Raw genomic sequence first — 23,336 nt, forward strand, 5'->3', positions numbered from 1 at the left:
GGTATTCAGTTCTTAGGGAATAAAATCTCAGTGCCTTTTCCCTCACCCCCTCTTTACTTCTTGTTTCTCCCAAGGGCAGTCAACATTGCTGTGCAAAATAGGAGGAAAAACATGGGGCAATATTAAAAAGAAAGGATCATTCCATGATAGTTTTCTGAAGGGGAGTACAGAATCATAGGATGGCTTGGGTTAGAAGGAATCCTCCTAAACAAACCAACATGATTTACCAAAACATCCCTACTTAACCTTACTGCTTTTCAGCTTTTTCATTAAAAACGAGTTTTGCAAATAAAAGAGGCTGGCTCAATGGACGTGGGATGCACGACTTTGCAGCCTCAAAAAGGAAGAGTAAGTAAATAGGTTGTGCTAAAACACCACTCCTTCCCTGTGTTGGCTGGCACCAAAGCAAAAGTTGCAAAGGCTTGGTGCAGATTGCATCTTCCTGATCTGTTATCTTGCAGGCCACATCCAGGAGCTTGTGGGAAGGATGTTAAACACACAGCCAGTCACACTAAGCCTGTCCCGGGCCTGAAATTCCATTTGCAAGGGCTGCCAACATGGAGTAGGAATGGGTGTGTTAATCACATCCTGGTGCTGGCACAGCTAAAAACTCAGAAACAAGGTGATTTCAGGGTGAAGAGGAAAAAGCCTTTGCCTTCACTGTTCTCTCTCCAGCAAGCTGGAGAGCTGCAGGCAGTGGAGGGAAGGTGTGTCACCTCTGCATTAGTGACAGCGCTGCAATCTTGATGATGAAGAAATGCTTTCAGATGCTTCCTTTCTGTCACATTACACTGCCTCAGGGAGAAAAGCAAAGCCTAGCTGCTGAATTGGAGAACTGCCGCAACTGTGCTGAGTGCTTCTGGCCTCCCACTCAGTCTTTCAGCTGTTGTTTCCATGTGAGAGTAAATATGTATGGAGTCCTCTGAAGAGAGCAGAAAGGAGCAACTGTGTTTGCGGGTTCGCTTCTTGAAGTGAGGTATTTGCTGACTGTGCACACACGGAAAGGCCTGTAGCTGTTTTCCCTGGCTGCTCCCATTTACAGGGCAACACTTTGAGGCAGTTTCCTGTAAGAAATCACGCTGACCTAGGCCTCTTGCTTCATCTTTCAACTGCCTTAGAAGCAAAAGCTCGTAACTGGTTTCAGTTCAGAACACAGCTGAGCTACAGAGGGGCCTTGGCCAGGTCATCGGTTGTGCCTCAGATCCCTATCTGTAAAATGAAGACAATATTGCTGTGTTTCACAGAAATGCTACAGGGAAGAGCTTTAAAAACCTCACAACCAGCCAAACAGAAAAAGCAAACACAACCAATGAACCAGAAAAAAAAACACCAGCAGTGTCTCCTACATTTGCTTTGGCTTATGCAAAGAAGAGGAGGAGCCAGATAGCTGTAAAGTCCCTTCACAAACGAGCTAAGCTCTGAATGGCAGATTGCAAGAAAGAAAATAGCAGAGAATAAATGGCATAGTGTCTGAACAGGATGCTTAATGCAGCTGTAACAATGCAACTCTCACAGCACAATGTACTTTATAGACAATGGAACACAAGTAACAGGACCTGAGGAAATGGCATAGAGCTGTCGGGAGGGAAGCCATGTTAGGTATTAGGAAAAGGTTCCCAACCAGGGAGTGGTTGGGCATGGAACAGGCACCTCACAGCCATTGCCATGGCCCCAAGATGCTGCAGTCTGAGAAGCATTTGGACAGTACTCATACACATACAGTACAGATGTATTGCATGGATTTGGACTTGGTCCTCTGTAGAACTCTGGGAGTTGGACTCCTTACAGGTCAGCTTGGGATATTACTAGAGTACTTTGAGACTAATGTGAGCCTTAAAATACAATAATAAACAAGTAGGAAGCAAACTGATCCTCACAATAAAAGCAAAACTGTACGAAGGGAACAGCATAGGAAAGAAAAAATGGACCACTCCAAAAGGAGATGCAGAAGGCTGAAGTGTGGGCTCAGAGATGGAGATGGAATGAACAGATTTGTTATTCATGACCATTAAGATCTAGTTCTCAAGATGTGGTAGAATTGAGCTTATCGGGTTGGAAGATGTCCTTTCTTAGCCAGAATATGTTGGCCTCTGATGCTTATTTAGCTTAAAAGTCTGTGGAGAAGTGACGTACAGGATGTCACCCACTCAGAAGTGCCAGGAGATCCACAGGATGCTTCCCTCCTGTTTGCTCCTCAGTTTTTCCACCCAGCAAAGTCTATGACTTGGGTGAGTGCAAGTGAAGTCACACTAATTTCAGTCCTTTCAGATCAGCAGCAACAGAGGGATCTGATTTTGAATTCTTCCCAGAGCAAAACACAAATACATAATGCACTTATGTTCCTCCAGTGACTGTTTTTAGATCCATTTCTTTTGCAACTCAGTTAATCAAAACTTCACTGCTCACTTTAAAATAAGTGGCATCTTTCTTAGGAAAGTTTATTGCTTTCAGTCTTAGAGGCTTAAAAATAATCAAATGGATTCTGATTGAATCCAGATTCATGAACTATTCTCATTGTTCATATCTCAACACTTTGGTCATCACATTTAAGATTCCTTTCTTCAAAGGGATAGTTTTCAGACAGATTGCCCCAAGTCACACTCTGAGGCTGCAGAATGTTACCACGTTGGCCCTCATGTGAAACTCAAAGGAGGAAGGAAGGTAGAGAAGCAGCTGTAGCAGAAACAAACCACAGCTCTGAGCTTGTCCATGGTGGGTTTTTTTGTTTTTTTTTTTTTCTCTCTTTTCTTCCAAGGATGGAAGAAATGGAATAAAGGAGACCTTTATTCATTTGTTTAGCCCGTCTTCCTTAGCTGCTCTATCTTATTTGCTCTGTCATCCTTTTCTGGCATCTTTCAAAAATCTTACCTTGAAAATGACTATGGATGTTTTTCTTTTTTACTCATCCAACAAGGCTGGTTCAGTAATATGTTTCTGCTTGTCAGACCCCCACACCTTCTCCTTCTCCACCTTTCTGTCTTTATTTCCTTCAGCTGGAGAGGCAGCTGCATCCCTGGGGAAGCACACAGCCTGTGGCAGATCCCAGCCCCTCCTGGAATATTTCTGCTCTGACAGGCAGGATGACAGAGCCCATCCTTCATGGCTGTACATCCACTGTGTTGAGGATGCCAATTAGTAGAGGAAGCACTGATTGGATTTTTCCCCCCCACCATGCTGACAATTGACCTAAGCCACAGTGAGGCAGGAAATGCAATTAGACAGCGGATGATCTTGGGAAGGGCTGCAACTAATGGCTTTGCATTTTGCATTTTTCACAAACATTTAATTTATTCTCTTCCCGCAAGTTGCACATGGGATGTAGTGGAGTCATTTCATCCTTTCATGTAAGGTAATTGCCCTGTGATCCTATTTCAACACTGCAGAGCAATGTGAATAGCAAATTACAGCTCAAGTATCACTCTTGCCAATGCTTGGAGTAACACTGTGGCAGTCAACAGGGAGGATGTGCTGGTGGCCTTGGTAGCCAGGTGGCACAGGGCCTTTCCGTCCAAGAGGATTAGCTGCAGAAAGGCTCTTGGAAGCTTCTAGCCTTATCTATCATGACAGAGCAGTGTCACAGCCTGTGTCCGTCACCCCCAGGAAGCTTCAGCTGATACTCAGTATGCCAGACCAGGGGCAGCTCTGACACCTGCAGAGGAATGAGAAGGGCTGTACACAAGTACCAGTATGGAAGACTGTGCCAGCCTGACACTGAGAATGGTAAATAGATCCTGCTCTGGGCGTTCAGCACAAAAATGCCCTCTAGGCTTCAGTACATATGCAGCCATATACTGTCATGGGAATCCACAGCAGTGCAGAGGAATTAATTAAGTTGTTTGGAACAGGGTGAGTTTGCATTGGGTTGTTTGTTTGCAGCACTAGGTAAGTTACTTTTATGAATGCTGACTTAGTAAATTAGTTAGATCAGGATGGTTCCCTGCCTTCATCTTCTCAGTGGCTTGCTGGTCACTTTTGTTCTGAGCTCATCTGTATTGGGAAGGTAAATACAAGGTATCCCAATGATGACCTTTAGAACTAGAAGCCTTTACTAGAAGCATTTGTGTAACACTGCAAATGTCTATGCCATGGTAATAAATAAGCTAGTGCAATTATAGAATAAATCCTTGCCCCAGAGAGATACCCAGATGGGAATGGTGGAGCACACTGCCAAACAAAACGCAGATCAGCCAGAGAGAAACAGGATGGAAGCAGCAAGGATTTTTGTAAGAGGAAGGGAGAAAGCCTCCCCTTGCAAGAGGAAACTGAAAGAAATCAGAGGGTATGAGAAAGACAATGAAGGAGAAGGTTAAAACATGCATGAGAAAGAGAGAAAGCCTGTAAAGAGGAAAATAAATGTTGGCAGAAATGTAATCCTAGAAGAGGAAGGGAAGCTTGAAGTTTAACATCCATAGCTCTGCCACCATCCTGCTGCGCTGCCTTTCCAAGTGTCAACTTACTGACTTGCAGTTTTTTTGGAGTAAGGTTGTCAGTACGATAGGAACGTGAGGCACCTGCTGCAACCAGGCTAATCTGTAACATGATAGACAGCAAAATCTAATGGAAGATGGAAAACAGTTGGCCTTGGAAGACTTGGACACGGGGAAAGCACCTCTTCAACACAGGCAGGGTGCCTCTTCTAACACAGACTGACAGCCTCTGCAATAGAGGTGAAAGAAAACCAGATGCTGAAGAGGACCACCAAGAGCACAGCCTGTTCTTGGCAGAGAAATGAGAACAGAGAAGAGAAAGAAAGAAATACTGACACCATGGTATGTGGGTGGAGGTGGAGAATAAACAAGCAATGGTTTGGTAGACAAGGCAGGTGCTATTTTAGTCTCACTAGGCTAATTTCAGCTCTGATGTAACTTCATTTACGTCAATTTTAGTCCGTTGAATTACAGAAAAGATTAATTTGGGTCAGAATGTTGAGGTGAGGTTGAGTCAGCCTAAAATAAGTGTTGGGGTGCAAGGAAGAGATGTAAAACAGTGATCAGGTGAGGAATGGGAGCTATCCTGGATTTGGAGACCAGGGATGAGAGAGGGGGGAAAAAAAAAAAAAAGAGGCAGCAAAGGGAAACTGGCCATAGTACCCCATAGAGATGCTGGCCAATGATTCTCATTCCAACTCTGGTCAGTTTGCAAATGACATCAGCTTGTTCCTTGATTTTTGCAGCATGGTGGTTTTTTATCCCTTAGTCTTTCTCATGTTCCACCTGCCCTCACCAGTCCTTCAGGAAGCTCATACACCCACATACCATGCCCAGTGAAAGATCATAAAAATCTCTGGTTTTATTTCTTTGTATTTAATCACAAAGTTTTCCGGGTTTAACCTGAAATAGATTTTGGATCAGAGCTTCACAAGGCAGCAGAGACAGATGCATTTAGCAGGGAGAATGGATCTGATTCACTCCTGGTACAGCTTCACTGGAGTCAATGGAAATGAATTTGTTCCATTAATTTCCAGAGAAATCATGGAAGCCAAATGAAACCAGACAGGGCCATTCTCAGGCTGACAAAAGCATCCATACCTTAACTCTCACCAACCCACTTCAGGAACACATGGAAAAAGTGCCAGAAATACTTGACATCACCTTTAAGGTTTCCAAAGAAGTGCCTCTCAACAAAGCATAAGAAATAGAAGAACAATGTGTTACATTTAATGAAATGAAAACAAGAAATAATTAAGCACATCTCTTCCTTTCTTCCCTTCCCTTCCACTCCACTCTTTTTCTTTTCCTGCATATGCTTTCCATCAAATGTTTGTGATGTCTCTTAAATTGGTGTTTACTTTTCATAACTTTATGTACTGAAATAATCCCACATCATGAATCCCTGAGGTTTCTTTTCTATCCCTTGTCCTCATTTACCCTAGCTTTTTATTTTCCTATTCAGTTTATGCATTGTTGTTCTTTGAGATCATGATCTTTAATTGTATTTTATTTTAATTCCTTTCTTCTATAGCTTGGCCCTGTTTTTGTTTTTCTGTTGTCTTCTCCCTTGTTTGGCATCAGCCTCAGTGAAGAGGTCAATAACTTAAAAGGATTATATTTAACCATCTCTTTGACACTTGCCCCAGACTCAGCTTCCTGTTTCCTACCTTCCACAAATACTTGGTACTTCGCTACAAATAAACACGCATAAAGCACTCTGGTCTCATATTCAATCAGCATAACAAACACAAACTCTCTTCTACAACGTTCAATCATTATATTTAGTCGTAATATCATGCTTTTCATCTGCAAACACCCACACATGAATTGGTTAATTTGTCCTTACAACATCCCTGCAAGGTAGGTAATTACGTGTTATTATCTCCATTTTACACATAAGGAAACTCCAGGAGAAATTATGAAACTCCTAACAAGATCGCATACCCACAAATCTAAACAGGTACTAACTACAACTCCACAAACACACGCATACACACAGTAATCTACCTATACATTAGTCCACAATGAAAATAAGGAACCATCAAGTTAGCTGTAGGAAGGGAGAAAGGCACTGAACACATTGCAACCACACTAAGGGAACATTTCAGACCATGATATTGGCTTTGTGTGGCAGGGGAGAGGTGCAGGAAGCAAACGCTGAGCTCTCTGCAGCACACTCTGTAGTTTCTAGGCAGCATCTGATGACTTCCCTTTCCAGCAAATGAGCAAATGTGCAAGGTGAGCTCCTCCTTGCCCTCACATAATTCTGATGCATGACTGTGGTTTGAGTTCGTCTTTGCAGTTTCACCCCCCTTGCTCTATCAACACTTGTTTCTGAGAAGAAGTTGGGAAAACCCAGCCCTGCACAACCCCCTCCTGACCTATCTGAATGCTAACTACTTCTTAGTGCTGAACCCTACTTGGTCTACTGCCTATCAAGATGTCACAATGGGAAGAGACCTGGCCCAGAGGAAGCCACACACACAAAACCAAGGGAATACAGAGGAAACATTAGTGGGAAGGCCAGAGAACTAAAATGATGACATGAGCAATTAACTTTGCTCCATAACATTAGCACTTAGTGCCAGCACATCCTGCATGACCTGGAGTCACCATCCCTGGATGTGTTCAAGAACAGAAATGTTGCAGTGGATGACACAGTCTAGAGCAGTCACAGGCATGGGTTGATGGTTGGACTCAATGATCTTAGTGGTCTTTCCAATCTTAATGATTCTATCATCTCCCCTCTGCCATGGGAACAGGATGCTCTGCTGCAGTCCCACACAGTACTCCCCCAGCACTCCTCACATGGAAGAGGCTCCAATGCTTTCTGTGTTCAGAGGGCTCTGCTTCAGAGGTTCAGATCCTCCAGCATATTTAGGCATTGGATTTCCCACTCAGGCAAGGGAGGTCCACTATAACTAGCACTGTAAATATGACTCCCTACTATTTCACTGTCCTCCATTCAGTGTGACACTGAGGTTCTTGTGGACTTGGAAGTCATGATTCAATGAACACCATCCTCTTCCCTCTTCAGTTGTCTTATTTTCTGAACCTATCACATCCTCTCTCAGCATAGTTACATCCAGACAAATTATTTCAATGTCCTCTTCCTTTCACTCCTTGTCTTTTGGGGTGGACTGGGGACAAAGCTATTGGATAGGAGTCACCAAGTTCAACATACATGCTTGCTCCATAAGAACTAAAAGAAGTTCTCAGGTGCTTATAGCAATAATACTAACAAACAGTAAAAGAATACAAGCAAAACTTAAAAAGCTAATGGCCATGATAAGTATAATACGTGTCATGGAAAACAAAGGTACCCACTGATGTGGAATAAGGTGATAGGGATGAAGAAGTTTAGGAAGAATACAGAATGAATTTTACGGATTAAAGTGCAGCATTTGAGCTGAGAATGCAGGATAAAGGAATTAGAAGCGGACACAATGAAGACACAAGCTTCCAGCTAATGTGGGAGTGCAAAGGGAGATGGTGGCAGGATGCAAATAGAAGGCTGTTGTGATTGCAGTGCTGAGCAAGCCAAGCTCTGTCTATGCTATCAGCATATTAGTCATATTAGAAAGTTTTGCACCCATGCTCTAAGTAACACGATGCTCAACATAAGTTTGAAGTTCGCATGAACAAAAGACAGCTGCATTAAAAATGAGCTAGTCAGTCTTGGTTAATGCTTTTTGAACATGTGTCTTGTATGTGCTAGGCTTCAGCCTCTTTGGGCATGGTATTCCTTAATGAGTTATCTCTTCCTTACATGAGGTCATCATTTATGTGAGTGTGCAACACAGTTGCTCTTTACTGACTCCGCTGGGAGGTTTCTTACCCTACACAAGACCTCCAAGTAGTGCCCTCAGTTCCCACTGCATGGGCTCTGCGCATCTGCACAGGATGCTTGGGTTGACTGCATACTGAAAAACACTCATGCCACAGTCACCAGCTTGGCTGAACCAGCTCTAAGTTAGCTGGCTGTTTATCCAAAATGACACATTTTCCCTATGCAGACAAAGTGGGGGGAAAGAAACCACCAACAGATTTTTCAGCAAGCTGGAGACTGCAAAAATAGGGAAGGTAGAAACAATAAAATGTAATAAGATGAGTATGTTGAGAAGGGTTCTAAAGCCGTGGTCAGCTTCATCTGAGTCATGAGAAATGAAAACCACAATGACCATATTAGACTGCCTTACATAGGTAAATATAAAGAGTCTTTAAATAGATGAAAGATGATAATTATAATTTCAAAGCGGAGTAAATCACTACCCACACCCTTTGCCTCCCTACCTGAAGATCTTATCAAGTTAAATTATGATTTCTTTCTGGAATAACGAGGTAGAACCTCAGCCAGTAAAAATCAGCACAGCATCATGGACTTACATAGCAGAGACTGACTCAGACAGAGCTCACTCCCACTGCCTGCCTCAATGTCCTCCTCCTCGTACCAGCATCACACTCAGAGCTGTGTGCAGCACAGCCACATGCTCACACAAAAGCAGACTGGTGTTCAGAGATGGCTTCCCCTAGACCTGGGGAAGCCAGCACTTGAGAAAACCAGTTTTCATAACCAACCCCAGCCTTTTGTTAGCAATGGTACCTTTTGTCCTAGTGGCTCGTCTTCAATTCTCTGATGGAGCTGAAGGCTTCAGAAGATTGGACACCCATGACCACGTTTCTCTAGGTTTCCATAACCAAGACCAGCATTTTTCACCCAGCACACCTTGCTGCAAGCCCTCTCACTGCTGCTTTGAAAGACTTCATTTCAAGAGTTGGAAACAGCATAGCGGAGAGCCCTGGGAAGCTTGCTACACTGTTCAGGTGGTTACGTGCCTTCTGTTTTAATCAGACACACTTTGTTTTCATCAGAATTTCTCTGAAGTCAGTGCAAAGCACCCATGCATGTGTCTTGAAGCCTTACCTGTTCTTTTTTTTTAAACAGACTCCTAAATTCAAAATGTTTACCACAGCTGCTCTAGCACATATTCTACTGAATAAGTGCTTGTGAAATGCCTGTGCTCTCCAAGGCACACACAGCTGAAATGAGAACACACAGCTATCATTTTGGTCAGCTGATACTAGCGAGTTAATCTTGCAACACTGCTGTGCTATTCTCCAACCTGATAAACATGACCGATAGCTGCACTCTGCCTGGAGAGAGAAGCATCAGCAACAAGTGGCACTAATTTAGCTATTTCACAGGGTAACGAGATGCCTCTTGCTATTATTCTGTTCCCTAACAGAGCTAACAGTGGTGATAGCATGAATGATTGAGACTTGTGCTAGCATGAACATGTTAGTTTTGTTGTTGTTGTTGTTTTTCTTTCTGCTTTAATTTACAGGCTAAGGAACAGAAAACTGTCCTGGCTTTGCTGTTTGATTGAAAAGCTTGTGGGATAGCTTCCATGAATCATAGAATCACCAAGGTTGGAAAAGACCTAAAAGATCATCCAGTCCAACCATTCACCTATTACCAATAGCTCCCAATAAACCATGTCCCGCAACACAACATCCAGTCATGAAGGAGGTGTAGGATGCACCATTTGCTGCAGATTTGAGGTCTTCCTCCCCTTCCCTTCCCACCCTGAAGAAGCTTTGGAGGGAGGATTCCCTATTCATGCAAAGGTGTAATGCCAATCTCAAAGCCAAGTGAATTGTTTTGCTGAGTCTGCAGCTTCGGATGAGGTGATTTAATCACACTGGCTGCCAGCAGCAAAGGCTTCCTCTTTCTCCTTCTGGCTGTGCATTCCCGCCACTCACCCTGCACTGGCTCTGGGCCTCTGCAGATTGTCCATGCTGAGCTGACTCAGTGCATCCACCCAGCAGAAATCAAGGGCACGGCTAACTGCATGGCAGCAGCAAACTGATAGAATGACTCACCTGCTCTGATGAAATCACAGCCACTGTTTTCTGCAGTTTTCTCCATCCAATAAGAGGCAAATAGCTGCTATCACTGTGGTGAGATGTAGAGCTATGCAACGCCAGATAGCTGACTCTGCTGCCACGCATTCCTTGGATATGCATCTCTGCCAAGCAATGGCAAAAGTCTTCAAGTTCCTGTGCAACCTACTGTACAGAATGTGCTTTGGCAAGGGGTTGGACTCAGTGAGCCCCAGAAGTCCCTTCCAACCCCTATGATTCTGTGATTCAGGATAAGTTGTGGTGTTGCACACACTCCACTCTGATGAATGTGCAGAACATAAGGCAGTCCCACTAGCCCATGATGCCGATAGCAAACCTGCACTTGGTATTATTTTTTCCTCAGATTTTGAAGAGACCCCCCAAAAAAGAGAGACCAAGTCAGTCTTCTTCTAATTTAAGAGTCACAGAGCCATTAAGGTTGGAAAAGGCCTCTAAGATCACCTTGTCCAACCGCCAGCCCATCCCCACCATGCCCACTGATCACGTCCCTCAGTGCCACATCCACACGGTTCTGGAACACCTCCAGAGATGGTGACTGCACCATCTCCCTAGGCAGCCTGTGCCACTGCTTCAGAGAAGAAATTTTTCCTCATATCCAACCTGACCCTCCTCTGGTGCAACTTGAGGCCATTCCCTCCCATCCTGTCAAGCAAACTGTTGGCATGCCACACCTGGAAGCAAGGAAGATCAGCCCAGATGGGTCCCTGCAGTGTGATGTGATCTCTAACTGACCTCTAGAGCAGCAGAGGAGGTACCTCTTCTTCCCCTTGTATTTTCTCTGGGTGGATATTACAGGATGGTTTCCCGGAACAGCCTCTTATGTGGGGAATTGAACTTCAGCTGCACTGTCAGGGTGCTGTCACCGTTTTATAACTTTAAGAGCACAATAGTGGACTCATGTCCTGAACTGCATTTTATCTGCACTGAAAATTCTCCTTTTTATTTGTGACGAGCAAACTAGCTGTGGTAGTATCTTCTGTAAATCCCAGTGGAAACGAACCTGCTTAGGCTAGCGAGGAAAAGCCTCAAGATAGCTAAGAGACCTGTTAATTTGTTTGTTTCTCCTTCCTCCCTTTGTTGCCTGAGCTAATTTTCCTTCTGTGTGTCTACCAGGACATCGGCAGACTTTGCATTCTGAAGTTAGCAGGCAAGATACCCTCCAAGTAGCATCCAGTCACACAATGACAGTAGATAATGTGCTTTGAATTTTCTTTCTGCACCGCGGTCAGTGAACTTACCCATTTCACTTGCCCATTTCCCCACTATCCTGCACCTCACAGATAAGCCTTTGGCTGTTTTCTACTGACAGTTCTGCTGATACAAGGAACTTCTTCCTTGTTTGATGCAAATTAAGGTTCCTGAATTGTCACACAAAAGCTGCCTCTAAACGTTGGAGGACTTTAATGGCCCTCTCCCTCAGAGCCATTAAAGGCAGTATCACATGCTCACTTCATGCTTCCCCTCTGAAAAGCAAAGCTCTCAGCAGTGAGAAGTGCCTGGGTGGCAGGAGCTCTTTAGTTAACATGTGTGTTGGAAGGCGTGAATGCTACTCTCCGGATCATCCAGAGAACACTAATGGCTTCAGCTTATCTCTATAGGATTGCATTTAAAAGCAGCTAAGCCAATAGCTTTGAATAGGTGTCTGAAAGGAAGCTTCTACAGAGGGATTTCCTATGTCAGCAAAGGGGCACAAGGTGTGTGCTGGGCTTTTGGGTGTATCAAGGGGCAGCAGGGTGATGGGCTGCAGCTGCAGTGAGCCTTCACTGAGAGGAGTGTGAGGCACTAGCATAGGCTGTCCAGAGAAACTGCAGGTGCTCCATCCCTGGAGGCTCAAGACCAGGTTGGATGGGGCCTGGACAGCCTGAGATGGTGGGTGGCAGCCCTGCCCATAGTAGGGGTTTGGGGCTGAGTGGGCTTTGATGTCCCTTCGAACCAAACCAGTCTGTGATTCTCTGATTTTATGATTCTATGATTCTTGGCCACGTGAGACATAGACAAGCATAGAAGCCCTGGTAAACCTCAGAGGGAACAGCATTGCCAGAATCTTCTTGCACCTCATCTGGTGCAACTCAGGCTCCTTGGCAGAGAACAGCATAGCAAGACTGTGAGCACAGCCCAAACCCAGACAGCTGTATCTCTGTTTGGACCAACATCCTTGTTGTCCATGAGATGTGATATTGATAATAATTACAGGCCTGCCACTTCCTGGTCTCTGCAGAGTTCACTCCTCACCTCACTTCTAGACTACAGCTGCTGGGGCATTTTGCATTACAGGTATCTGTTATGAAAAGCTCCACATTTCCTGTACAGCCTATTGAAATTTCAGTATCTAAAGGGGGGCTCTATGAAAGAAGGGGAGACTCTTTAGCTTGGCGTGTTGTGATAGGACAAGGTGGAAATCATCAAAAGGATCATGGCCAGCAGGTTGTGGGAGGTGGTCCTGTCCCTCTGCTGGTGATGCCTCACCTGGAGTACTGTATCCAGATGTGTAGTCCTCATGTGGGAATCAAATGTTGTTTCTGCATTTAGAATAAGATAAGAATATTTTATTTCAAGGTCTCATTATATAAGTGAAGCAATTTGTAGTTATTAGGTAGAAGTCATAGGTACAAAGACTGCAGCTTCTGTCTGTCCAGCTGTCTGAAATAGAACTACTGATTTTTGGTGCTGGACAAATAAGTCCTGAGTAATAAAGGATCCAAAGAGGAGAAGTTAAAATAATTAACAATATGCCTGTTAATATGCCTAAACTAGTAACAATGTATGTTTTAGTGTTTTGTTGTACGCATTGTAAAAATATACAAGTCGTGACATACCTAAGGATGTGCCTGAAGAGATATCGGGAAGGACTGGAATCACCACCACCCCCACCTCCCCCCGGCTCTTTGTTTAACAAGGCGTCTGGGACAGAATGGAAGAAGCTTTGAAGGGAATCAACATATCAATACGATAAGAGTACCGAGACATCTTGGAGACAGAAGCAGCAGGATGGCGACTGACAAGATATCAAGTGAACTAACAAATTTCAGAATGTAATTAACAAATGCAAACCTCGGGTAAAATTGTAACCTGTAATACCCAACCAAAGGGGAGAGGGGAGGGGAAAACATATGGGAGAAAAGGTATAAAAACTGTAACATCATGTCCATAGGTGCGCTTCTGCCAACAGGGCGCCTGCCATTGCAATCGCGAATAAAAACTGCTTTTATCAGAGATACCGTCCTGACCAAAAATTATTGAGGATATTTCCAACACTCAGTACAGAAGTGAAATGGACTTGTTGGAATGCGTCCAGAGAAGGGTCACAAAACTAATACATGGAGTGGAGACTTTCAAGGGCAGGCTGGATAAGGCCCTGGGCAACCTGATCTAGCATTATAGGAGAGCTGGACTAGATGGTCTTCAGAGGTCCCTTCCAACTCTAAGGATTCTGTGATTCTAAGAAATGGTTTCAAACTGAAAGAAGGGAGGGTTAGATGGGAAATAAGGAAGAAGTCTTTTACAGCAAGGGTGGTGAGGTGCTGGCATAGGTTACCCAGAGAGGTGGCAGGTGACCCATCCCTGGAGATATCCAAGGTCAGGCTGGAGGGGCTCTGAGCACCCTGAACAAACTGTGGGTGTCCGTGTTCATTGCAGGGGAGTTGGGCCAGATGGCCTTTAAGGGTCCCTTCCAACTCAAACAATTCTCTGCTAAACTGAGAATTACTTTCAATAAAAAGAGAAAACAATCAAAGCCAACAATCAAAGAACTTGTTCTTGGGCCTTTGTATCTGCAGTACAGGGGATCCTCAGTGCCAACACTGAGGATCATCTCCACAGCACTCTTCTGTTCCCGTTATTTCCGCAGCATGCTCCAATGAGCAAGCCATCATAATAAGCATGTAGACCAAAACAGAGGCATTTCTGTTCTGTGGCACAGAAAACTGTCTGGACAGCTTTCTCATGAAAGGAGATTTCCATTTACTGTTTTTCTCTCAGCCTTATTAATCACAGAGACATTTATAAACAAAATATGGATCTGCAGCAGAATGTAGGCGAAAAGTTCATTCTGACAGGAGAAAGCACAGCTCAGCTGTGCTCATCAAACTGTTATTTTTCCATGTGCAGTCCAGCTTTCTATGTTGCATTTGTTATAATAATGTTTGCCTTCCCACATTCTTTTCCCAGTTTTATCTTTGTTTACAATCTCTTTTCTCATGCAACGTCTTTCCTGCCTAAGAGAAATACCAAACAAAACACTTGCCTGGGTTCCTCTTCATTCCTTCTATTTTTGGTTTTATATTGGCTCTCAGGATGTGTTCTGAAGGGTTAAGCCTTTATCAAACACTGACAAACACCCAGGAAACTCAGTGCACAACACCGTCATTTTAAAGTGCTTGCCCTAAGGTGCTAACATGTGCTTGTTGCATAGAATCTGAAGCTTTCACAGCACCATGATATTAAGAAGGATTCTGTTCCAGGAGGGGAAGATGAAGCAGGAAGGCTGGTGAGATACATGGGTGGAAGAGAGGACTGTACCTCTCTCTCCTTTTCATTATCATTCAGCTTGGGATTTCATGGGTAGACTACAGCAGAAGACAGGGCACTGAGAACTCATCCATCCGGTGAGCGCAGCATAGAATCATAGAATCCTTTCAGTTGGAAGGGATCCTTAAAGGCCATGTGGTCCATCTCCCCAGCAATGAACAGGGACACCTTCAGCTAGATTGGGGTGCTCAGAGCTCTTCCAGCCTGTCCTTCAGTGTCTCCAAGGATGGCGCATCTTCTGCCCCAGCAAAACTACTCTCCTTGTATCCAAGGGTTCCATTGGCATAGGAGGGGCCACAGTTCTTTGTGCTGTTGTTTTGCTGGGAAGAAAACAACTTCTGCTGTGGGAGAGTCCAAAAATGTGGTCTGACTCCTGTGCCTTCCAGCTGCTGGTAGGAGCAGGTACCTGCAAGGTGCACTGCCTCTGCTATCCAGGACAAAATGACACTGAGTCTTGCAGACCAAATCTTGGCCAGCTCACAAGGCACTGCAGAGCATGGCACCAGTCTAGTTATCATGGATGCTATGAAACCTTTGCTGCCTAGTAATTTTGGTGTCATTAGGTGCTTCCTATAATGGGAAACCATGATTTTAGTGTGGTCCTGTTGTGCTGTCCGTAATTAGCACACAGTCCTTTAATGCTAGTTACTTGAACTATTAATTCCTTAAATGTCAATTAAAAAAATCACGTGCAAATTTACCTCTTCCTCAGAAGAGTTATGACTTAACATGGGGGTACTTACAACATACCGCTCAGACCTGCTTAATTAGTTAATCTCTGTTAAGGGCTTTCAAACGCATGAAAGAGCTATCGAATTGCTACGTGCATTATCTTCAATTAATTTTGTGCAGCTACATCTTCACTACCACGAGGGCCTTTAAAGTGCCGAGAAAAGGAAAAGGAGGCACTACTTCCAATTTTAAAAGTAACTAGAGAAAAGAACTGACTGAAAGATGATTTGATGCAGTGGGAATAGGGGTGAACATACCATTTTCCTGTTTCAGCCAGACTTGAATATGAAAGAATAATCATTCTTATCCCTCTTCTGCTTTGACAGGTGTTTTTTTTTTATCCTCTTTGGTTCCATCTTTGCTTTGGGTTTTCACCCTCTCTCATCAAATGTTAACCCCCTGTCTTCCATATTTGACATTAGTTAAAAAGAAGGAGGAAAAAATAAAAAGAGTGAATTAAAACAAAACACTTCAACCTGTAGAGTCAATGATGATACATACCTGTTAGTGAGGTAGCTTGTTCCAAACCAAGCCACATGGACATCACTTTAAAGGCAAGATGCTAATGGCCAGGAACAGAGCCCTTGCATCAGAACAAGGCCACGTCCAGCCCAGGGAGTTGTGTGCTCTGTCTCCATTTCCTGAACTACCCTGGTAGCCAATGGAGATTAGCTCTTAATGTGCCTTTCAAAGATTTCTATTCTATTGAGAGCTTATATGTTAATTATTCTCATTTTACTTTGGCCATTAATAATCTGCTTTTGGTGGAGCTCTCTCAAACCCTTGACAGTAGGTCCTTTCTGCTAATACCCTGTCTAGGTGGCAGCTTAATTTAGGCCAGTAACATTGAATTGGGCTGCACCAGAAACCTGTTTCCTGGATCTTTTTTTTTTTTTTTTTTTTCTCCCTCTGGGACTAACAAAAGATAAGAACATTTTTCTTGCCGAGCCTAATTTGTTTTTAGAATTTTTCACTTGCCTTTTCTTTCTTTCCCAAGAATGATAAATCACCACTTCCTTGCTGACTGCTGAGGTCCCACATGTTGTGAAAAAATCAGGCAGCTTGTTTAATATAAACTTGTGTGAGCAGTGGTTATGCAGCAGTGCCTCTTTTGGATCATTTTTAATATTCATTTGCAGTATATTTGTATCACGTCTTGGCATTCACTCAGCCACGATTTGAAATCCTATTCATTTACCTTATTTCTTGTGAAAGAAACTGGAACAGAGAACAGACTATTCAATGGCCGCAACTTTATTCCCTGCATACTGTAAAGTAACAGCTCAGTGATTTGCATGAGGCAAGTCAGAGCTGTGTATGCAGTGATCCAAAACACCCCACCTTCGCAGGGACAAAAATTCTGGCACCAAACCAGAAAAATCTCTTTTTCCCAGCCCCTCCCCAGTTCAGTTGTAGAAAGGAACCAGTAAGGCTCGCCCACTGTTATCCAATCCAGATGATATTCATTTAGCTGAAGGGCTTGATCTGCTCTAACCAGGACATCTACAAAGATGCACAGGTGCCTTGGAAAGCAGCTTGAAAATGAGACAAATTGTTGCTATAGGGTGCAGATGGAAGTACAGGAGAGCAGGGCTGTCTGTAGAAGCACTGAAATTAGCTTCTCACCCTCCCATATCTTCACCACCAGGTTGTTTGTACATAAACTTAGAGGATTTCAGCCCTTCACCTGGTATCCACACAGCCGAAGTCCACAGAAAGTGCTAGAGGTGCAAGCCAAAAACTATTTATAAAAGTCATGGTTGCCTTGCACCTCAGCTTAAGGGCTTTTCATCCCTGCCTAAAGGAAATGGGATTATCAGTCATCATTTTATTCACCTGGGCACTTGTCCTTCCTCTGAAAGAGGTAAAACAGAGCCTGAAGGGACTATGAATGCAACCAGATTAAAAAAAAAAAAGAAAAAAGAAAAAAAAGGGGGTAGGTTCTACCCAGATATTGAAGCCCGACTTCTCTGAGTTGAATTTCCACAGAACAAGCCTAACTGCAGCAAGTTATCAATACTTAGCCAAAGGAATGATGGGGCAGGGAGGATCCAGCAAGATTTCAATTAACAGGCCAGGATTCTTGCTCCCCTCCCAGTCATGAATATGCAAAACAGGGGGGAAAATCCTTCAGAGGGTTCTCTTTCTCACCAGCATCTCAGAAGATCAATTGCCAATAAATTAAGACAAAACCAAAACCACCAAATGTCCTGGGAACATGGGAAGATACACTGCTTCTCTGTCCCTGTCATGTCAGACGAGCAGCTCTGATATGGACCTCTGGGGCACAAATGCAGCCTCACAGTAGCACCGGTGTGACATAGTTGGCAGGGAAGAGACCCAGTTCCCCACGCAGACGTCCTTTCCACCACGATGGATTGGAGCTGTCGAGGACTTCCACGATGTCTCCACTGCGGAAGCCCAGCTCATCGTGCTCCATAGCATCGAAGTCATACAAGGCACGGACCCACAGTATACGCTGGGAAGGAGAAAGAAATGAGCAGGAAACAATGAATTACATGCTTGATCCGGACTCTTCGATGAGCTCCGGCCTTCTCACAATGCCCCAGACACCTACTGTGGTGAGCTGATGCTAAGTTCCTTCTTCTAATAATTCCATTAACTAAGAATGATTTTGAGTATACTCATATATATATGCTAATGTTACTCTCCAGTCGTACCTTCAAAGTGCCACAGAATGAGATTCAAGTGGCCACAATAGAGCCTTGAGACTCAGAAGTGTCTTCTCCAATACACCCCAACACGTTCAATACACTGTTTCTCATGCAATATCTGTACAGGTGTGGCATTGCTAAGGGACCCGTTAAGTTGGGTAGGTGCGGCCCTGCAAGTACGCTACCCACCGGTGTCTGCTGGTGCAGTGGGTCTGTGTGTCTCCGTTGCATAGCTGCTGCACTTCCTTGGCTATGATACCTTAGTCCATGCAGTGCATCTTTTCTGTCCAGGCTCCCTCCGTACCTATCCTAGAAGGAAAACAACAAGACAAATGTCACAAACATACGAAGGATTATGAGTGAGGGGCTTTAAGAGTCATTGGTGATCAAGTAGTGAGGGTCCAACCCTCATGTAAACGATCTTAGATGTCTACTTCCAGTACAGTCCCTGTGCTGCGGTCCTGGAAGCAATTCCTGTCATGGAAGAGGTCACCTTAGGTTCTTCTATTTTGTATTTTTCTCCATAGGAATTGAAATTTGGATACCCTCAACTATGTTCCCCATCTGCTGGGAAAAAGCTTCAGTGTCTTTTTTTGGCCTCTGGAAGTTTTGGAGAAAAGCTTAGCCTGTTCTAAGCCACAGGTGAAAAGCCAGCTTGCCAATGGGACACTTGCCTATATGGAGTTTCTCAGTCTCACTACTTCCCTTTCCCTTTGGGCTGCCCCATGCTGAACAGAGCAGGGAACAGGCCTAAAAACCCAGTAGCCCGATTAATGAAAGAGGAAAGAAACAAAGTCACATTCAAAGAAAAGATGGCAAGTGGCTCCACATTTAAAGTCCTACCAATGGAAATCTATGAGGGAGTAAGTTCTCTTTAGTCTGCACAACCAAGATGTGCTGAGTGTCTTCATCTCTACATGCCTGTACATGCACTGAGGGTTTTTTATGATAACAATGTGACAGAATCTGTTATCACATTAGCTCAGGTTGCAGCAGTGCTTCAGTGTCACAGGATCTGATCACTTGTATCAACAGAGGGGAGAAAGAACAACAGTTTGTTCTTGCTGTAAACAGCTATCTTGTTCTTGCTTCTTTTATTGGACTTACTCTTCTAAATGCTCCCTTGGTCTTACTTTGTCAGCACCTTTGTCAGCATAAAATGTCTCTGAGACTGGAACACAATTTGCACCTCAGCTGTCCTTGCCTGGAGGTGAGTGACCTCAATCTGGCTTTGCAAGATTTACTGTATGGGTGCTTCACTCCTGAGAGTTTCTGCTCTGTAACAAATGTGACTCAGACGTAGAATGGGCCCCAACAAGTGCAGGCCCTCAGCTTTATCAGAGGCCATATTGTTCCATCAGCAGTCCTCTGACAGGCTATCTGGTGAGAGATAAGCTCTTTCATGATTGTCCCTGGCCACCTTATACAGGAGTTCTCATTCCTTAAGGGACACATATTAGGATTTCTCTTTAGCTGGACAAGTCCTCTCCTTGCCTGATGCTTCACTGTCTCTGCCTAGAGACACAAGTGACTGTTTCCTCGCAATAAACCAATCAGGGCCAATAGTTTGTGTGCTTAGGCTTCATGAGCCCTTTTTCCTAGTAGAATCACAGAATATCCTGTGTTGGAAAGGACCCACAAGGATCATCAAGTCCAACTCCTGGCTCCACAAAGGACCACCCAGAAATCAAACCGTATGTCTGAGAGCACTGTCCAAACACTTTACCTGTTGCTGGTGCAACACAGGGACAGGATGGTCCACATATCTCTTGGGCATAGAAGAATGAGCTTCTCCAGCAGCTCCACCCACATGGAGTCCATCCCGGCTCATTCGTTCCAGGCTCCCACCACGCCTTTCCTGAGGGAAGAAAGATCCCAAAAGTGAGGTCAGGTTTTGCTTCCCACCACGATCCTGACTGAAGCTTAGCAATCATTACCCATGGATAACTATCACTACCCTTTATGTTGGAGGATCTTCCAAAGATAGGCTCCCCTGAATGGAAGGACAAATCAAGACTCTTGGATTATCATAGCTGTTCCCCATTTGAAAAGTGTGCTGCTGGGCTGAAAATTTGGTCACTTACATGAGGTCTGGCACAGGAAGCAAACTTTATTTAGAAATAATGCCCTCAGATGTCATTTGTCTCTGCAGTGAAATCCGTACATTATTATCATTTTATCATATGGCTGTAGCAGCTAGAAATTCTAACTATGAAATGAAACCCCACTGTGCCGAGTGCTAAACACACCCTGCTGAGCCCATCACCATAACAAATGCACAGAGCATTTGCCAAAGCAAACTTGACTCCTGTTTTTTATTTGCCTGTCTGCATCTCGGAGCAAATGCTGTTCCCTTTCCCTTCCTGCTCAGAGTCAGCCCAAACAGGTTGTTTTACTGGTAATCTTGCATACAAGTCTTCCTTTCTCCTTCCCCAGACTATTCTTTGCTGTGATCTCTCTCTCACAGGTCCCAGAGCCTCCATTTTACATCCTACTAATGCATTTTTAAAGTGCTAAATAAGTGAACTAAAAGGAGACAATAACACAAGTCCCCTCTTCAGCCTGAAATATAAATCCTTTCTTTTTCGGAGCCAGCAAGAAAGACCCACGTGCAGCCTATAAAACTCTACTGTTGTGGTGAGCAGGTCCTGTACTTCCTGCTCACCTCTGACTGAACATCCTGGTAATTTAACACCAGAATCTGTTTCCCAGTAGGGCTGGGCCTTGGTTATTGCAGTGACCAAGCATAATCACTCCCAGTACTGTGTGTGCAGTGCATAGCAACCTCTGCTATGGCATTTGCTTGTCCTCCTGGCACACAACCAGGCATTCATAGGGCTGGGATTTTCCTGCTTTCTGAAGCATGTACTGCATCTTCCCTGAATACATACCTTGTTCCCACATCTGCTGTGCTCTCCTCAGCAGTGCTTTCCAGCCCCTACTAGCCACTGTTCCAGGGTTCCTCCACACCCTTTAATGCGTTCACTAAGTAACAGAAGATACTTCTGAACAAACTTTGCACTGTATTAACAGCTGCAATCTGAGTATGTTCAAGGACAACAGGACACCAGATTCAAATTCTTCTCAGACAACTGATCAGTAACCTTTGTACAAGCCTTATGAAAAAAGCTAGGAATCTCATATGGTAGAGCCTTCCTCCCTTGGTTGTGCAAGGCATCTTAGAACTCCATCTCCTGAGCCTCAGAGCAACTTTAGCAGAACTCCTCTATGTAGATTTGCAGCCCTTTCTGTTAACATCCAAAGCAAAATGTGAAATTTCTGCTCAGTTACATAACCACGTGCACTACTGAATCAACTAAACATCTGTGTTGCAGCACCCAACAGCACAGTGTTGTGGTCAGTTTTCCAAGGATAGACCCTCCCTCGTACTCTCTGCGAGACATTCCTATGGGCTGCATTCCTTCAATAGAAGGGTTACCTATTCAAGAACTCCTGAGGGTAGATTTTGTTTACCTTCTCTTCTCGGCTGTCATCCCTCAGGAGGATCTGCTTCTGCCTGGAGATGGTACTTGTCTTGTAGTAGTCTACCAGCTTGTTCAGTGAGTAGAATTTCTCTGTCCACAAGTAATAGTTTCCTTTTGAGTCCCTCATCACTTTGAAGTGTTGTACATCATCTTCGTGCCTGAATCCAATTTAGAAAGCAAGAGATTAACTGGACTGCACCATCATTTTCCTTGAAAAAGAAGGGAAACAGAACAGTTCCTTTTGCCACTTGGCCAAACTGGGACTTTTGGTAAGTAAAGCAATGGCAGCTCTTGTGTGCACTGGACCTAGAGGTGGTTTTCTATTTCAAAAGTTGTATAAACTGACAAACTTAGAATGCTAAAGGGCTGCTCAGTCACAGAGTACCGATCCTCTCAAGGAAATAGCTCTCTATTATGTACTTTGTGTGATACTCAAATGTGCAGTTGTAGTCTACCTCTTGTCCTCTCCAGTTTCCCGTTAACACCAGACTGAACTGACTGTGAGATGTATTATACCCTTCTGCAGCATGGATGTCACCACTTCATGAAGACATAGTCACAAGACATAGTCACACATTATATTTTATAATTGCACAATATCTAGTGTAATATCATTATTACTGGTCTGTCTCCCTACCAGAAGGAAAGAAAACAAAAAATTATTAGTTGCTGTTACAAGAAGGAATTATTAGTCTCACCTCCTGCCCTGCTCTGCTGTGCAGCTCTCCTTCCTTTACCTCTTAACTGATTTGGACAATTCATTTTTGCACCACATTGAATCTGGTGATCTAGTTTTGGTTCTTACTTCCTTTGTGCAACTCCAAGAACTCAAGGCACTGGTCCCAGAGGCTACATCTACACAAATAATCGGAACAGGGACCAGACAGATACTGGAGTGATGCCTTGTAGTGCTATAGTCACACAACTGCTAATGTAATCACATGGTTTTGGCCTAAACCAAAAAAAACTTCTCCCAAATAGTGTTGAGTGGTGATAATAGGTACAGCATGGGCCAGGTTGACTTCCAGGCCAGAGTAAGTGCCTGACAGTGCTCAGATCATTGATGTACACATAGCCATAGTCTCTTGAACTGGGACATAGTGGAGCAAGTGATCCTGGCAACATGTTTTCTTGCATTCCCCCCCAGTTACTTTTTGAGCTCTCTGGTGGTGAACAGAAAGTTCACCATGCTTGGAAAAGGCAGTGCTAATCAGTACTTGAGTTTATAACTGATTATTGACTGAACACTGATTAACTGAAAATCTGGAAACCGACCAGCATTTAACAGCTGTGCTTTGAAACGCTGAGAAGGGTCAAGGTACCATAAATAGATGTAAGGCAGCTGGGCTGCTAGCAACTGAAAGCCAGTAATATCCATTTGACTGGTGGAAATAAATTAATAATGTAATAGTCTTGTCTTAATGGGTAGTATGGAATTCTTGGATATAGTAATTGAAGCTGTCGGGCAAAAAATACAAATGGAAGGCACATGTTTTGTGCTGTGGGAGATGTCCCATGTACCACTCCTCTCTGCTGCAACTCTTTCAGAGAAGCAGATCTCC

At 44.0% G+C, this 23,336-nt stretch overlaps 1 protein-coding gene across 2 annotated transcripts in view; it reads right to left on the reverse strand.

Annotated features, from left to right (window-relative positions):
* Positions 1–16,852: 16,852 nt before the first annotated feature.
* Positions 16,853–23,336, reverse strand: part of GRAP2 (GRB2 related adaptor protein 2) — a 38,106-nt gene continuing 31,622 nt past the window's right edge. For both annotated transcript variants that reach the window (XM_032444708.2, XM_015860473.3), the window contains exons 5-8: positions 21,764–21,932; positions 20,016–20,147; positions 18,479–18,598; positions 16,853–18,093 (exon numbers count right to left, since the gene is read on the reverse strand). In XM_032444708.2, coding sequence (XP_032300599.1) covers positions 17,914–18,093; positions 18,479–18,598; positions 20,016–20,147; positions 21,764–21,932 — 601 coding nt within the window. In that variant the 3' untranslated portion in view covers positions 16,853–17,913. The remainder of the gene's footprint in view (positions 18,094–18,478; positions 18,599–20,015; positions 20,148–21,763; positions 21,933–23,336) is intronic.

This window comes from Coturnix japonica, chromosome 1, assembly GCF_054131305.1.
Source record: "Coturnix japonica strain WE chromosome 1, WE-NBRP24, whole genome shotgun sequence".
NCBI lineage: Eukaryota > Metazoa > Chordata > Aves > Galliformes > Phasianidae > Coturnix > Coturnix japonica.